At 45.2% G+C, this 17,165-nt stretch overlaps 2 protein-coding genes across 3 annotated transcripts in view; one reads left to right on the forward strand and one right to left on the reverse strand.

Annotated features, from left to right (window-relative positions):
- ISM1 (isthmin 1) overlaps window positions 1-17,165 on the forward strand; it is an 81,315-nt gene that overhangs the window by 48,145 nt on the left and 16,005 nt on the right. Inside the window, exons 2-3 of the mRNA XM_082428618.1 lie at window positions 1,251-1,490; window positions 10,467-10,731. Coding sequence (XP_082284744.1) covers window positions 1,251-1,490; window positions 10,467-10,731 — 505 coding nt within the window. The remainder of the gene's footprint in view (window positions 1-1,250; window positions 1,491-10,466; window positions 10,732-17,165) is intronic.
- Window positions 1-17,165, reverse strand: part of TASP1 (taspase 1) — a 385,678-nt gene that overhangs the window by 26,026 nt on the left and 342,487 nt on the right. The window lies entirely within an intron of this gene.

Raw genomic sequence — 17,165 nt, forward strand, 5'->3', positions numbered from 1 at the left:
ACATCCAACAAGAGGTCCATGAAGAATGAGAGCAGAAGAAGGGCTGGTTTGAGAAAGAAGTCCAGCAACTACTACAGTCTTCAGTCACTGGGAAAAATTTCCCCTAGTGACAACTAAACACAGACATTTTCGCTAGTTTGGAAAAACAACAGACTTGGACTTTTCTTTCCAGAATAAAGACATTCAATTTCAGAATGCCTTTTTGTCACTTTTTCTTGGCCTGTCTCCACCTCTTCATCCCCATCTTGGGTCGTTCTCCCTTCCTTCATTCCATCCCAGCCTCACTGCCCTTCTCTGTGTTTCTCAAATGAGACAAGCCATCCCTATCTCAGGACTGTCTTACTTGCTGTTCCCTCTGCTAGAATGTTCTTACCCCAGATAATTACAGGTGTTCAGGTTTCACTTCAGATGTCACCTTCTCAGGAAGGTCTTCCCCAGCTACCTATCTAATGTTGCCCTGACCACTCTCTGTCATTTTCTTCTTCCTTTTCTTCTTAGCAATCACCATTCTCTGACCTGATCTTACTTATGTGTGTATTTATTGTTTATTTCCCCCAACTAGACGTACTCTCTAAGAGAATAGGACCCGTGTCTGTCTTGTTCATGGCTTTCCTGTGCCTGGCATGTGGTTGACACTTGCTGATTGTGTGGATGAATGGATGGATAAATGGATGGAAGGATGGATGAGTAGATGAATGAAAGAACTGAAGGAAGGAGGAAGGAAAGTTAAATAGGTTAGTGAGTGGATGGATGAAAAAATGGATGGATGGATGGATGGATGGATGGATAGAAATAATCAATGATTTGGCTAAAGTATTTTACCCAGTTTGGTCAGATCATCTGCTGACCCACACCAAAGGAACAAACACTGGATACTGGGGCTATAACTCAAGCCAGAGTGGTTAATCAATTGAAGCTGTGATAAGGAAACCATAATTTGATTCCAGTTCTAAATGAGCACCTAGTCTCCTTCAAATTAGCACTTTTTGTTGATATGCTTTGATGTTTGATTAATATCCCATCACACATTAGCCCTCAGAAAATTCCCAAGTAGCAGGCTAGGAAAATTTCCTGATGATTTAGCTTTTTGAAGATAGAAAAACTAAGCCATGGAAGGAAAACAAGTTGGGAATACCATCCTGGCTTAATTCCAGCCCCTGGAATTGTCCTTGTCCTGAATTTTTAAGGGTGGCATTTCTAAATCATGCTTCTCCTATTTATTTGTTCATTTGCTTGTTTGTTTGTTTTAGAATAACCTCAACATGGAAAGTGCCTCGACATCGGAAACCAGCTCTCCTCTCTCCAAAGAAACATCAGGGGAGCATTCGGACCACCAGGCTGCACACCAACCATTCCCCAGACAGCAATTCCAGCAAGAGGCTGGGCCCCCTTCATTGCAAAGAGATGGCCCCAGATCCTTTCTCCTTGATCTACCAAACTTTCCAGATCTTTCCAAAGCTGATATCAATGGGCAGAATCCAAATATTCAGGTAATGCTTAGCAACTGAAAGGTGAAAGAAAATGAAACAGCCCATGTCTTTGTTTCCTGATCTGATTCCAAAGCAACTGCTGCCTTACCTCACTTTTCTCCTTGACCCCTTAATGAATCCTGCTGACAAGCATGTTCTCTCTATAAGAGCAGTGTTGTATTTCATCTGTGTAACACCCTGGATTGTGAGATGCAGCATTATTTTATCCACCACTGAAAAAAGAAAACAGTGCTAATTAGAGTATGACACACCAATGATTATAAGATACTTCCTGATTTCAGAGCTGTTGAAATGTAAAAACAGGGACTTCCCTGCAGGCCCAGTGGTTAAGACTTCGCCTTCCAATACAGGGGGTGCGGGTTCAATCCCTGGTCAGGGAGCTAAGATCCCACATGCCTCACAGCCAAAAAAACAAAACATAAAACAGAAGCGATACTGTAACAAATTCAATAAAGACTTTAAAAATGGTCCACATCAAAAAAAAAAAAAAAGAAATGTCAAAACAAAACAAAATAATATGCCCTGAAATTGATGAAATATGTTAGCTATAGGGAAAGGCCAGTCAGACACATGAGTAGATGAGGCAGATCATAGTGTGATTTCTAAGACGCTCAGGAAGACATGGTCTCTCAAATGCCTCTCTCGCTTGCCTTAGACACCAGAAGTTCCTTTAGGCGCTGACAACACTTCAGCTGCTCTAAAGTGTAAATGACTGATAAAAAATTTTTGATAAGAGGAAAGGAGGTGATAACAGAAGTTCCTAGGAGAGAGAGGAATACATATCACTAAGATGGGATGGGGTGAAGCTGAAGGAAATGGGAGGTTAGGAAAGAGGTACCTGGAACTGAAAATAAGAACTCTCATCTGCACTGAAATAGCACAATTTACTTTACACAGTAAAGGTGGATCCGATTTGACTCTCCCAATACCCTCATGGAGCCCACATCATTCCTTCAATATTATCAGTAATGCAACTGACTCTCAGGAAGTTCCCATTTGGTTTTCCCAAGGCCACATGGCTAGTAAACAGTAGTTGGGGCTCAAATCCAGTCTCTCAGGCTCCCAAAAATACTCACCCTACCATTTTGTGTTTCAAAAACAAAAACTCCTCATTTTGAATTTTGCTTGTGCCTCCCACTGTTTCTTCCTGGAGACGGTACCCATGGCGGCCGAGGGCAGCTCGTCCCCCTAGGCAGCCTGGCCCCGTACAGCCTGAGTCCTCCAGTGCCTGCTTCCATACTTTTAAGTTTATCCTCAACTCTTGTCATTGGAGGAAGGGCAGCTTGTCCTTATTCTTTCTCTGCATCAAATTCCAATTAGCTTCCATGGCAGAAAGTTCCTGAACCTGACCTTGGAACAATGGATCCATAATTAGGTTAGTGGTCTCTCTCGCAAGACTAACGCTGTCTGCGTGACACCCTTTTAGATCAGATTTCCTTGGCCAGAGTTGTTTTGCTCCTAACACCAGTGTTGTTGTGACTACTGAATGTCCCTGAGAATACACCTCAGTGCCATGTTAGCTTCTGGGAAGTTAAGAAATGCAAGGTGTTCTCCCTCGAGGAAATGACGTAGGTGTAAAGATCCCGGCTACCACCCAAAACAGTGCCAAAAGGATTGTGGAGACAGAGGCAGAAAAAGCGCTGCGTTCCATGGAGGACAGACCTGAATAGATGGGACATTTGGGAAGATTAGGGCAGGGCAGCGTTGAGGGTACATAAGTGAAAAATGTTTCAGAGGTCACTCTTTTACAGCCCATGTGCTGAAATCACTGCATGGACCAATTAATATTTCCAATAGGTCTTGTACTGTTCTAATTGATTAATGGGGAAAACGGGCCTTTCAATCCATTGCCCTCTCTCTGGGAACTGGCCACATGGCTCTCTGATAAAGAACAAAGGATCCACTTGGGGGAGGTGCAGACTGGCAAAAAAAGGCACAGACATCTCCTTACTGTTGCTCAAAGAGGCTCCCCATCATGCCTTCATTGACAGGAAGTGATTTTTCCTTGTTGATAGATTTTACCATTCTAGGACTAAACCACCCTTATCCCAAGGATGCTTAGATCATGCCCACAACAATTTTAGGTTTGCTGTAGCTTGCATTCTTTTTTCAGAGATGGGAAATGTCGTTGTGGGGCTTAATGCTGAGCTATTAATGTAATCGATTTAAGAGTTACTAATATAAACTTACAAGAAAAGACCTGGATACAGGGAACTGGAAGGCTGCAGTCCCCTCATTAGAAATTTACTAAGCGCATGGAGCTCCACCTAGAACCGAATTTCTAACAAAATTTCTCAGGATCCCCTTTCTCTCTCCCAGATAAATCCATCCATCAGGAAGTCCTCAGACCCCACTTGGGCCTTTTTAAAACATTAACCTGACTGTCAGGGAAGAACAGTGGTGCAAAAGTGGTTGGGATCCTCAGATCTGGGGAACCCAAATGACTTTTCCATAAAAAGACAAGGGCAACCATGAAGCGATGGATTTGTGCACGAGCTCAGTAAAGCCCCCGAGCTCACAATCCATTTTTCATCAGAATAAGCTGTGTTGTCTAGCCAGACGCGAAGTGAAGAGTGCTTTGGAACAGTTCCGCTGGGCTTCCTGAGGGTTGAGAGGGTGGTTGGAGTTTATGGGTGTGGAGAGAACTATAAGGTGAGACAAGGGAACAGAGGATAAGTGGAGGATGAGTTATGAGATCACCACACTTGAGACTCTCCAACAAAGCCTCTTGGACTTTTATAAAACGCAGCTTCCCCTTGTGCCGTCACAAAGGATGGCAGCGGAGATGGGACAAATGGAAATCATTCGTCCTTGTCCCCTCTGAGCCCACAGCCACCTGTTTGTATAGACTTCTAACAGGTGCAAAGGAATCCCCACTTTGTCTTCACTCTGTCTCAGCACCGCCCCAGCACATACAAGATGTTTGCCTCCAGGAGCTGCTTCGGAAAGGGATGCTTTGGAGCACAAGGCAGAAAGGGGACCAGGCCACTCCTATGAGGTCCCTGTATGTTTCTTGAGTTACCCTTTGGACAGAAGAAATCACTATACCTCCCAAGAGTATAGGTTTCCCCGTAGCTCCAAATATCAGGGTTTCTGGCAAAACGGACTCGAAACGAATGAGGCTCCAACCCAGATGCCATCAGAATCAAAGACCAGGCCAGTGCTGTCCTGTTGCCCGCTGGCCAGTTGGTTCATCCCATTTCTGCCTTGCACAAGCCCTGTGTCTGTTAACCTTCCACAGGCAGTCTTGGGGGGTAGGGCAGCCTATGTTTTATCGATCTGATGATGGAACACTGAACTGCATTCCTGTCCTTTCTCTTTCTGGAAGATTGTGAAAGGGGAGCGTTAGTGACTCAGAAAGATGCTCAAAGAAAGACTGACGCAGCTGCTACCCCTGGGAGCCCCAGCCCTAGGTCTGAGTGTGAGTGTGTGTGAGGGCATGTACATACACACAAACTCACACACACACACATGCAGCACTGGCCGCTGTAGCCTCATGCCCCACTGCACTTGAGTAAACCAGCTCCCCGGTGGTCCTTTAAAAGATGAGGTACTTTCTAAAAAAGGGTGATGATCTTCACGTTGTCAGCCCTCGCCCCTTCCTCAGAGCTCTGGTCTTTTGTTGAAATCCACTGGTTTGACACAGGGCCGATTCAGCCAAGCAGACAGTCCCACCGGTCACCCTGGGCCGTCCAAGCATTGTCTCTCCCTGGGGAGCGGACTGAAAACAGGTGAAGGCATATCAGTGGGTCGGCTTCCGCTGCCGGGGCCCCTGGCCTGGTCTCCCCCCATCCCCTGGCAACCTGCCCCTCACCCCCATCTAGCCAGCCCTCACTGGAGCCAGGAGCTGCCCAGGAATCTGATACCCCTCTCTCTGAACTTCCCCCAGCCACCCTGTGTCTGCAAGCATTTCCCACGCTCCAAGGCTGGGGTCTGCTGTCCCCCCCTGCCAAACCGCCCACACCTTTCCAAAGTGACAATGCTGAGCTCTTGGGCCTCTTGACTTTTAGGAAGGGAAATCCTTTAAAAAGCCCAGCTTTTTAGAGCTTGTTTTTTTTTTAAATCCCTGAAGCCAGGTGGCCTCTGTCCCAAGTGGATTGGGCTCTCCATTTGAAGACTGGCTTCAGGCTGTGGAAGTGAGTGAGGGGAAAAAGAAAAAAAAAAAATGCACAAAAGAGAAAGAAATAGCCTCCAACTCCTGAACCCAATCTCCATATTAAATTTAAAACAAAACTAGAAGTTGAGGGTTTTGGCAACGAATAAATAAATAAATAAATCACTCAGGAAAGAAAGTAAATCTCCCAGGAGAAGTTCAGCTTGAACTTCGGTATCCTTGGCTAAGTTTCTGGTCTGCAGCTGATGGTCAGATAGCAAAGACAAAAGTCTCTAAAATAAACTCATTATTAGGCTCACTGCATCAATTCATGACCACAGTGGCTATTCACCACCAAATAGTTCTCTTTTCTGGGTCAATCTGAGATCTGTATTCATTTCAACCAATGTATTTATTTCTTTTCTTCCATTGAGGGAGACTCAAAAATAGTCATCTAAAGGCCTTTTTCTTCCCCTCGCACAGACTTATTTACATGGCCGTAGACCTCTTGATACAATCAGATGACTTGGCCAGGGCTGCAGGTGTTGTACGTGCTTCTACTTCTGATTTCCCCTCCTCCGTTTTTCCTAAAATCCTTTTGGAATGGCAGGCCTGGCCAAGTAAGAACCAAGAAATCTCTGTGCCCAAGAGATGGGCCCACACACTCCAGGGGACAAGCCGGTATTGTTCAGATTCTCATGGGGGCCCTGCAGTCCCTATCATGAGCTAGAGTACACCAACCTGCCCTTGGGCTCTGGTACCACTTTTTGTTGACCAGGCTTGGCCTCTATGGCTGCATGCAGGTTACTCAACCTCTCTATGCCTCAGTTTCCTTGTCTATACAATGGGAATGATAACACAACCTGTGAGTAGTACCTCTGCAGTACAATACTCTGTAGTAGTAGGGTTGTTGTGAGGATTACATGAAATCCTCCATGTGAAGCACTCAGCACAGAGACAGGAATATGGGAAGGTTCCCCAGACTGGTGGATGCTGGTTGGTGATGTCAGTGAGCATGAAGATGACAGAGGAAACGTATAAAATAATTAAGAATCAGGAGTTTTGAGTCCAGCTCTCCACCTTCCTTGCTGTTCACCTCAGGAACGTGAATTCTCTAGGGCAGTTTCTATGCCTGAAATGTGGGTTTAACTTGTGTAGAACAAGCAATGATATTTGAACGAGCATGCTGCAAATCTCAAAGCATTAACCACACTTACTGGAGCTGCCAGAGTTGTTTTTAGAGCATCATTGGGTCTGAGAGGGAGGGATTATATATCTTCCTAGTCCTTTGTGTTCTTTCTTCGGCAATTGTCAAGGAAGAAGGGGTACATAATCGGGGGTCTAACCCTTTGCTGGAGACTGTCGTCCTGTCCCCGGATGCTCTGTGCTTTTGAGGAATCATTTCACCTCCCAGGCCTCATTTTCCTCTCTGGGAAATAAATACAAACCCAAATCTGCCTAGTCACCATAGCTCTCAAGGCTTAGAGGACCAAGTTAGAAGCTTCTAGAAGATTCTCCTGAGTTCAGAAGGTCAAGGCTTCTGTATTCCCAGTGTCATTAGTTTGTTAATCAGTTAGACTAAGAATTGTGTTAGTTTCCCAGTGGAAAGTGCTTTTCAGAGCAAGAGTAAAGAGTTTGTTTCTAAAAAATGTTTAAACTCTCAAGAGGAAGAAAGAAACAGGTAATATTGCAAAGAATTTTATCCTCCTTTCCTAATTTTGGATGGAACTCTCCAAATTGGCACCTATTCTAGACTCTCTTTCTTAGAACTGACAAGATTCTGCCAGAAGTTGGAGTTGGGCCTTTTGGAAAAGTTCTCTTTCTTTTACTATCTTGATTCATGGTACAGAAAAGTCCAGAAGAAACCAATGTACTAAAGATGCTTCAATTCTGTGTATTAAGGATGCAAAAGCATGGTAAGATCTATCAGCTTGGAAATCTGCTGTGCTCACTACCACATCTTCAGCTCATCACACCTATTATTGTTCAAGACATTTTTAGGAACAGATTCTTTGATGCTCAAGAACATGTAAATATAATAAGAGCAACAGGAAACATAAAACTAATCCACACCATTCGAGAAGTCATGATCGTGCTCATTAAGTCTTTTTAATTGGATGCCTATGACATTTCAGGCTCAAGATTACATTTCTTCATTTGATGTCTGTATGAGGTTTTCATATTCTTAACTGCAGGGAAGGGTGGATCCTAAGGTTTGTGTGTTTTTTGTTTTCTTTTTTTTTTTTTTAATTCAGTTGGAGCAGTGGCTAAAAATGAAAGGGGAAAAAGAAACCTCTAAACTGATGAGATTTAGTCATCAATATAGTTTTTGGAGTAAATTCATATTTTGCTACTCATTGCCTGGCCAGGCAACAAATCTATTTTGTTTGGATCTGAGCAGTAGTTTGCGGGGGGAGAAAAATCATACTGACGGTAATAGCTTAAAACATGAAATTGTTTTGATTCCCAGCTTGGAGAAATTGCAGGGCACGTTTTGTTTAGGCAATCCCTTTGACTCCAGTCTGGATACAAATGGAATACCAAAACTGTCCAGCCCATTCCCCCTTATCTCCTACCCAGAGTCTGATTTCATTACCATAATTGCAGGCTTGCCTGGCTCTTGGCAGCTTCTCCCCTCCAAAACCCTTAATAGCCTTGCAGACGATTGTTGCGGCTCAGTTGTTCTGTCTGCAGGCACAGGGGGCCTGGACTGCAGAGGAGAAAGGTTATGTCTTCAAAGGCTCGGCATCACCGCGTCACTGCTCGGGTCTGCGCAGCCCAGCTGTGTATTTCTTCCGCATTGCCCTTACAGCGCTGCGTGTGGGTCCAGGTCCCCATCCCTTTCCAACAACCATCCCTCCAGCAAACAGCAATGATACAGGGCAAATGATGTAATTCTTTCTTTTCTTTTTTCCTTTTCGGGGATTACTAAACGTTCCATAATTATTTACAAATATGCAAGGGATGCTTATGAGACTGGGGTAATGGTGGTGGCATGGAAGCAAGCCAGTGGTGCCCTTCTAGGCATCCCACACCAGAGGAAGAGATGCACTCGGCCTGCCACGGCCCAAGTATACTCTGGGATGGAAGGCCACACGCTTAACTTTGTGTCTGGGCCACACCCCTAACTTTGTGTCTGGACCACACAAGCCACAGCCGAGGCCCACCATGAGCTGGGCAACTTCTTTTCAATGTCAAAGCAAGTAGAATTCAAACCTTCCCATTCCTAAAACAAAAGGAAGGGTCTGTTTGTCTCAGGGATTGGCACGACCTGGTGCAATGTGGCAGAGTGTGTCAGCAAATCTCTCAGATGTCCGGTTAGGGCAAAACTGCAAAAGCATCTGCCCAGTACAGCTTGCGCTGATTACTTGGAGCGCGTGTTTCTGATTCATTTGCACATAACTCATCCAGGGGGTGTTGCAAGAGCTATGCGATGGCCAAAGGAACCCAAGGAGTCTTTTATTATGTTTTTTAAACAAGTTTCTCTATGTTGATTGTCTCTCGGAGCCAAGAAGCTGCATTCTTTCAGCCCCGTAACTTCCAAACTAGGCTCCATAAATCTAAGAGCAAATTCTGACCTTGACTCTGGGACTATCTGCTCTGACCCTGAGGGTCGGTTAAGGAGTACGTGCTGGGTCTGGACTAGGGGATGAGTGAAACTCACAGCTGTGACATCCTGGACCTTGAGGACCTTGTGCTCACATCTCTACACGACTTGTGGCATCCAGCCCCACCAGCATCAGTGGCCTCTTTGCTCACTTGGTCACAGGAGGGGACACTACCTCGGCGACTGACTTTTGGAGAGGCAGTATGGCAAAGTCGGTAAGAGCATGGGCTCTGGAGCTAGACTACCCATGGCTGCCAGTTACTAGCTGTGTGACCTTAGGCAAGTTGTTAACTTCTCTGTGTGCCAGTTTCCCTGTCTATAAGAAGCTGTCTAGCAACCACTCCAAAACTTAATAGCTTAAAGCAACAACCACTGGATTGCTCACAGTCCTGTGGGTCAGGAGTTAGAGCAGGGCTCACCCGGGAGAGCTCGTCTCTGTTCCACGTGGTATCAGCTAGGGTGACCCAGCTGGGCTGGAGGATCCAAAATGCCCCCCAACACAAGACTGGGGCCTCAGAGCTGGCCGGTGACTGAGAGGACTCTTTGATCTCCTCTGTGTGCCCTGCCTCTTCACATGGTGGCTCTGGGAGCAGTGGTCTAGGCTGGGCTTCTGTACATAATGATTGGAACATTCCAAGAGAATGAAAATGGAAATTGCAAGACCTGGTAAGGCTTGTCACATTGTCACACCTAACACATTCTACTGGATACAGTGAGTCACAAGGCCAACCCAGACTGAAAGGGAGGGGAAACAAACTCCACCTCTTGATGAGAGGGGTGGCACACACATACCAGAATGGGAGGAATTGCTGGGGACATCTTTGGAGATCAGCAGCCACAGAGGGCCAATCAATAGAACCAACTTTATAAGGCTGTTCTGAGGATTAAATAAATTAATATATGTAGAGCCTTTAAAACAGTCCCTGGTGCAGAGTTAGTACTCAGCAAGTGTTCAGTTTTCTTATAATTATTCTTGTGCCACTTCAAGAACATACACGGTACGTGTTTACTCCTTGAGTTAAAGGCTTCCCAGCAACATAGTCGTCAGTAAATCAGGGACCCTAGTGATGCATTGCTTCCTCCCAACCCGAGGCCCGTGTGCATCAGTTCCTTTGGGCGTCCCCGGAGGTTTTCCATTCTGTGTCACCGTGCAGCCTCAGCTTTCCTTTGTGAGGGATGCACATTTCCCTCCGTCCTCTCAGACTGTCTTCCAAGGGTCACCCGGCTTAGAGGCTGTTGACTCCTCATTGACCCTGGCCTGTTCTGAATTCTTCAGGTCACCATAGAGGTGGTGGACGGTCCTGACTCTGAAGCAGATAAAGATCAGCAACCGGAGAATAAGCCCAGCTGGTCAGTCCCATCCCCCGACTGGCGGGCCTGGTGGCAGAGGTCCTTGTCCTTGGCAAGGGCCAACGGCGGGGACCAGGACTACAAGTACGACAGTACCTCAGACGACAGCAACTTCCTCAACCCCCCTGGGGGGTGGGACCGTCCGGCCCCAGGCCACCGGACTTTTGAATCCACAGAGCAGCCAGAATATGGTGAGTCTACCACCCAGTAATATAAAATTGGTGGGGAGAATAAATGAGACGATGAGGCCCAGCGGACGTGGAGCCAAACAAAACCCCGTTTACAGTGTGTGGCTTTGGGTCTTCAATGAGGCAGACCTCATATAGACTCTGTCTGCTCTGTCCACAGAAGCCCCGAGAGGCCCCCAAAGCCACATTTTTCTAGAAAGACTATAATTTTAAAATAATACCAATTATCCTAGGAGAGAATTTTTTTTTTTCAGTTAGGGGTCTTAGAGGTTCTGCCTTATTTTTCCCAAAAATTTTCTTTTCTTTTTTCCCAAAATGACAAAATCACCGAGTTCACTTCCTCATATGTTTGACTGTAAAAATTCATACTAAAAATCAATTTAGTAAAAGAGATGTACCCCGCTGTCTCCTTTGACCAGGCAACTATGTTATGTTTATCGTAGGCAGTGGAGTGGCCCTTGGAAACCCTCATGGACATGTATGTCACGAGTTGTCAAAGCGAGGCCTCCCCACCAATAAATTTCAGGACCTCAAATTGGGACTTACAGTTTCCCCTGCTTTTAGAGTAGGATAGCTGAGATAACAAGCAATTTCTAAGTTCAATGACTTAAAATAGTGAAAGTTCTTTTCTCACTTAAGCTGGGATGGGAGACAGGGTCAGGGGAATTCTGCTCCACTCAGTCATTCAGGGACCCAGGCTCCTTCCATCTTGAAGCTCCACCAACTGTGAGGGCCTGCAAATTATCCACTGGATGCTCTGCATCTGGCTGGCAGACAGTAGAGAGATAGAGCCTAGAAAAGGCACACACGCTCTTAACCCCCTCAGCCTGGAGATGACACACATCACATCTTCTCAAATTCTATCGGCAAGACCTCATCATACGGCCCCACATAGATGCAAGGGAGGCTGGGAAATGTTTTCTGTGTGTCCTAGATGAAGAGGAAACAGATTCAGAAAGCATCTGGCCAGGATTCATGAGGAATCAGGCAGTGTGCCTTGTGTTATAATAAGAGTATTTGATATCTTACAAATGCATCCACCATCGTGATGTTCTTGTGGTTCAGCCTCAGCAGACTTAAGCGAACACTCTATGAGGATGACTTGTCTAGCACCATTTGCATTCTCACACTTAACCCCATTTTTCAGCAGAAAGACCAGTTGTATTTTGGAGAGTCATTTCTACCTGCTAATAGATGATCCTAGGCAACTTCCAAAAGAGTAAGACCATTTTTATCCCAGCCACATCATTTAGTTGTTCAACTGACACTGAACACGTCTTATGGCCATCACTGTGCTAGGCGCTGGGAATCCAAAAATGATTAAGACACAGTCTTTCCCTAAAGAGCATCTCACCTATCTATGGACAAAAGGAGAAAAGTTAACTGATAGAGCAAAGGGTGCCACAGCAGAGATATACATCAAATGCTAGGGGAGCAGAAAGAGAGCTCCCAGACCCCACCCAATCAGGAGGCTCATAAAACCTTCTCCTTTCCCAGAAGAAGTCCAATTTATTTTCCAAGACAAAGGATTGGGAACAGTAGCCAACCTTTCTACAGCACTTGCCTTTCACAGTTCCTCTTCATAGCAGCTCTCACAGATTAGCTCATTTCATCAGCTCACTGAGGCAGAGACCCATTTTACAGATGGGGAAACTGAAGCCTGGAGAAGTTAAGCAACTTTGACCTCAAGGGTCAAGACCTAGGATCCATCTCAGACAGTCTGGGTCCAGAGTCTGTCCTCTTAACTACTATGTTATTCTGCCTCTCTGGAAAAATAAATAAATAGCACATCTTTTAGGACAGTAAAGTGTATCTAGAAAGGGACAGTTAGATTGGAAGACAGGAATGGGAGGAAAAGGCCAGGGTGGAACTGAACCTGGGTTCAGGACTAAAGCTGAACCTGTCTGCCCAGACCACATGGAACAAGGTCTCTCTGAGTGGGGCTCAGACCCTGGACCTCAGAATCCCTCCTTTGCCCATTAAAATTTAACACCCATCCTGAGCCCCAGCCCCTTCCCTATATACCAGTGGTTTTCCAGGTGTGGCTCCCAAGCCAGTTGATCAGCATCACCCAAGACCATGATAGAAATGCAAATTTTCAGACCCCACTCCAGGCCTACTGAATCAGACTCTCTGGAGTGGGTCTCAAAAATCTGTTTGAACAAGCCCTCCAGCAGGCTCTGATCTGGAACAGTGGGGCCCAAAGCACCAGTGTTTCTTAGTATGGTTGCTCATACTCACCTAGGCAATTTTTTAAAAATCCCGATGGCTGGACTTCTCTCTAGATCAATTATCTTGGGATCTCTGGGGGTGGGACCCAATCATCAGAGTTTTTTTAAAGCTCTGTGGGTGACTCCAATGTGCATTCCAGGTCAAGGGTCACTGCTGTCCTTCTTCTGAATCAGAATGTGCAGGAGTGAGACCTGGGGTCTTTCTTGGCTTCTTTGTTTCTTTTTTCAACCAAGGTCAGCAGATGATTCTCATGCTTACTAAAGTTTGAAGACCACCACTTAGAAACAACTTTTTCATCTAAAGCTTTCACAGAATATATTCTGCCAAATTTATGACCATTAAGAATACTCCCTCCATTTCAGTCTTGAGGGTAGTATTTGCTTCTGCTGGGGCAGTTACTGTGGCTACCAAAGCCACCTTCACCCCAGCTTTCTAGATCTATAATACCTAGGGAGTGAGTGCCCTGCATCTGGATCTTACAGCATCCCTGGGTCATGGGGAAACTCCCATCTTTGATGATTTTAGAGTCTCTCTTAGTAACGTCACCATCATTAGACTAGACATCAGGATTGCTACTTTATAAAGAAAATCTTGTCCCTTATGATACCTCTAAAGCAGTGCTTCTCAGACTTTTATGTGCACACAAATCACCTGGGGCTCTTGGTAAAGGCAGCTTCTGAAGCCGTAGATGCCGGAAAGGGCCGGGAGCCCCGGTGAAGCTGACACTGCTGGCCCTCGGACCACACTTTTAGAAGCGAGACCGTAGGTGTGTAGCTTACTCGCTACAGTCACTCAGTAGCATTTGCAACATGGATGAATAATTACTGCTTCTCAGTCTGACTCACAGGGAACATGTGATTTCCAGAATTCTTTACAGCATCAGATGAGCTAAGTCCTCTTTTATTTCAATCAACGAGAAAGTATAGAGCAATTTCTAAGTATTTATCCCTGTGTCGGGTGCTGTGGAGGATACAAGGAGAGAATATACAGCCCAGGAAGGTGAGGTCCATGCAGTGGCAAAGCAGTGCACGTCACTGAACCTGAGGACTTGCTGCCTCGTCTGAGACCAGCTACAATTGCCACAGGAACTGGGCTTAGTGGAAGATGTCGATCTCAAATATTTGAAGGTAGGATTTTTAATAAGACTGTAAATGTCTGTGGCCAAAGAGTATTTCAAAAAATCCTAGATGAATAAGTAGAATGTAACAGCATCTGTAGAATAAATTATAAAATACACAACAGAAGATAGTTAGACCTAATTTGTGATTGAGTCAGCTCAACTTTGGACCGTATGTGTTTGAGATACTTAAGGTATCATCCAGGGCAAAGAAAGAGTCCAAATAAATATTTTTCTTTCAAATAGTATATACCATTCCCCAGATTGCTCTGAATAACCTGCATAATGAAATCAGATGGACGCGGCTTAGTGTAACTGGGCTGGGACTCAGTTCTTTGCAATTCTCTGATGGGTCATGGCCTTATTTTAATAGATCCCACAGTGATTTTTTGCAAGGGTTTTTCTTTGTAATGTTAAATTATGGCCACATAAGTGAGTATCTTAAGAAAGGGCTGCTGGGGCCGGAATCAAAGTTCCTGGAATATCAGGATATAGAACAGGATATGGCCAGAGCAGGCAGATCTCAGATCTACTCCCAGCTCTGCCAAGTTTGAGCTGTGTGACCTTAATCAAGTACCTTAACCTCTCTAAGCCTCAGTTTCCTTATCCATAAAAGGAGAGTGTTTCTATCTACCTTGCAGGATTGTTATAGGAGTTCAATCAGGGTGTGTAGACAGAGGAACTGGTTAAGGCAGGCCCTCAATAACTGGCAGCCACTATCATCTAGGATTAGGGTAGAGGCTTTCCAGTGGCCGAGCCAAGACCCAAGTCACTTCAGTTGTCCAAACACTATAACTGGCCCACAGAACTCTAGTGCCCTGAAAGTATATAATGACCACTTTAAAATTTCAAACAACATCCCTGTAACCCGGCCCTCAGCCCACTGCCCTGTGGATTGCTCTCTGCCCTCACCAAGCTCTTTGATGTCACAGATAGGGGCTGTCCAAGCACCATGTAAATGTTCACAAGGACTGTTTTCTGCTGTCTTTGTTGTCATCTTTGTAATTACTGCTGCTCAAGTTCATCTTCTGCTCTGAGTGATGCCCTGGTAGGTGAGCCAATGAGAACAGGCTTATTTTATTATAGCAGAAAGGAATACTGCCCTCAAAGCTTTGTCCCCCAGTCAGAAATTCTCTTTCTCTGCTGCAAACACATTAAACAAATAGAAATCCCCACGAGGAGGGGCTTGGATGGAGTGTTCATCGGGGGCTGTATGCTACAGACGCTTCCGGAGAATGGGCTGACGTGCCCACTTTTCCCCAAGAGGTTGTTTCACTTCGTTGCTAGCCCAATAGAAATGATCAGCCACATGGCTGTATACATGTTCTGTGCCTAACTTTGGGGGACCAGTATTTTTAAATGTTTGGAAAATAAATGGCTTTGTGAGCATTTAAAATAAAGACATGGCCTTGGTGTGGTCTTTTCCATGTTTCTTGTGCTAGGGGTTTGTTGCATTTCTTGGATCTGTGGGTCTACAGTTTCCATTATATTTGGGAAATTTGGGGCCATTATTTCTTCAAATATTTTTTCTATTACTCCCACTTCCACCCCTGCCCTCCCACTTTGGGGACTATAATTACATGTGTATTTGGATGCTTTAGGTTGTTCCACAATTTATCAATGCTCTGTTCATTTTAATCCATCTTTTTCTCCCTGTTTCATTTTGGATAGTTTCTATTGTTATGTCTTAAAGTTTACCAATCTTTTTTTTTTGTGCCGTGTTGAATCTGCCATTAATCCTATCCATTAAAAAAAATAAATAAACCTCAGGTTTAGTAGTTTTTAATCTCATTAAATGTGATTTGGATCTTTAAAAAGAAAAAAAAATTTTTTTAATAAATAAATAAAATAAAATAAAGACATGGAGACAGCCACTTAGTGAAGTAATAAATCCGTCATGGTTTCAGGGTCTGCTAGCCATCCAGAGAGCATAGCATAGGGAGGGTTGTTATAGTGTATTTGTGACAGTTAGCTTTTGCTGCTTTAGAAACCGCCCCTAAAACTTAGTGGCTTAAAAGAGCAAATGTCTTCTCTCTCAAGAGTCTGCAGATTGTCTGGACTGTTCTTCTGCCCAGGGCTGGCTTGGTTGGGGCCGCACGGTTTAGCATGGCTTCATTCACAATGATGGGGTCCCAGCTGGACAGCGGGGGTTGCTGGGATATCTGGGCCTCTCTCCTTCTGGTCCCTCACCCTCCAGGACGCTAGTCCGGGCTCTTCATGTGGTGGTGGAAGACTTCTCTACAGTGAGAAGGCAAGCCCTAATGCACAAGCACTTTTCTAGCCTCTGTTTGCATTATATTTGCTATTTTCTCATTGGCCAGAGCAAGTCACATGGCCCAGACTAGGGTTGGTGTGAAAAGGTAGTAACCAACGGGGTGGATACAGGGAGAAGAATTATGGAAGTCATTTTTCACATCATCAGACACAGTATTAGCATTCAGTAATTCAGATCCAAGAAACCAAAACAAGAAATTACCTCCAGCAGAGATTCCAAAACGGTATGTTTAATGCTAAAATCTCAAAGTTCAGGGATGATATTTCCCAAAATTATTGCAACAGGGAGGAAAGGTCGCCAGAAATTTCTAGATAGTTGAGGCCCCATTGCTTCTACTGAGCCAAGCAGGACACCTCTTGGCATCATTGGATCATGTCTTAGGCCGGTACCCACCCCACAGGTGACATGGACTCTACCTGTGTGATTTAATCAGCTTTTTCCGACTGACCCACTGCCCCCTTCTTATGAGTCTAAAAACAGTACCATCTTTACTGGTGACTTTTTGGTCTGGTGGTTGTTCCCTTTAACAAAATCTGGTACAGGTGATTCACACAGGAGGCCCTGAGTTTGTTCATGTGAGCGTATAACCCGCTACACATGGATACACCGGCTGACAGGAGTGCTATCCTGTACTTGTTCCAGGCACATCCCTCGTGTTCTCGGAGAGTTTACCAAGAGGTCTGGGAGGGAGTAACCACGGCCCTCTCCTCAGCGGTCTGTCCAGTTCCACTGCATTGATGCCCAGGAGGAGATGGGAGAGGCGGAGGCAGCTGATGGGGGGAAGAAGGCCGACCTCCCTCACAAGAGGCAGTA

This window comes from Balaenoptera physalus (assembly GCF_965194825.1).
Source record: "Balaenoptera physalus genome assembly, chromosome: 16".
Classification (NCBI taxonomy): domain Eukaryota; kingdom Metazoa; phylum Chordata; class Mammalia; order Artiodactyla; family Balaenopteridae; genus Balaenoptera; species Balaenoptera physalus.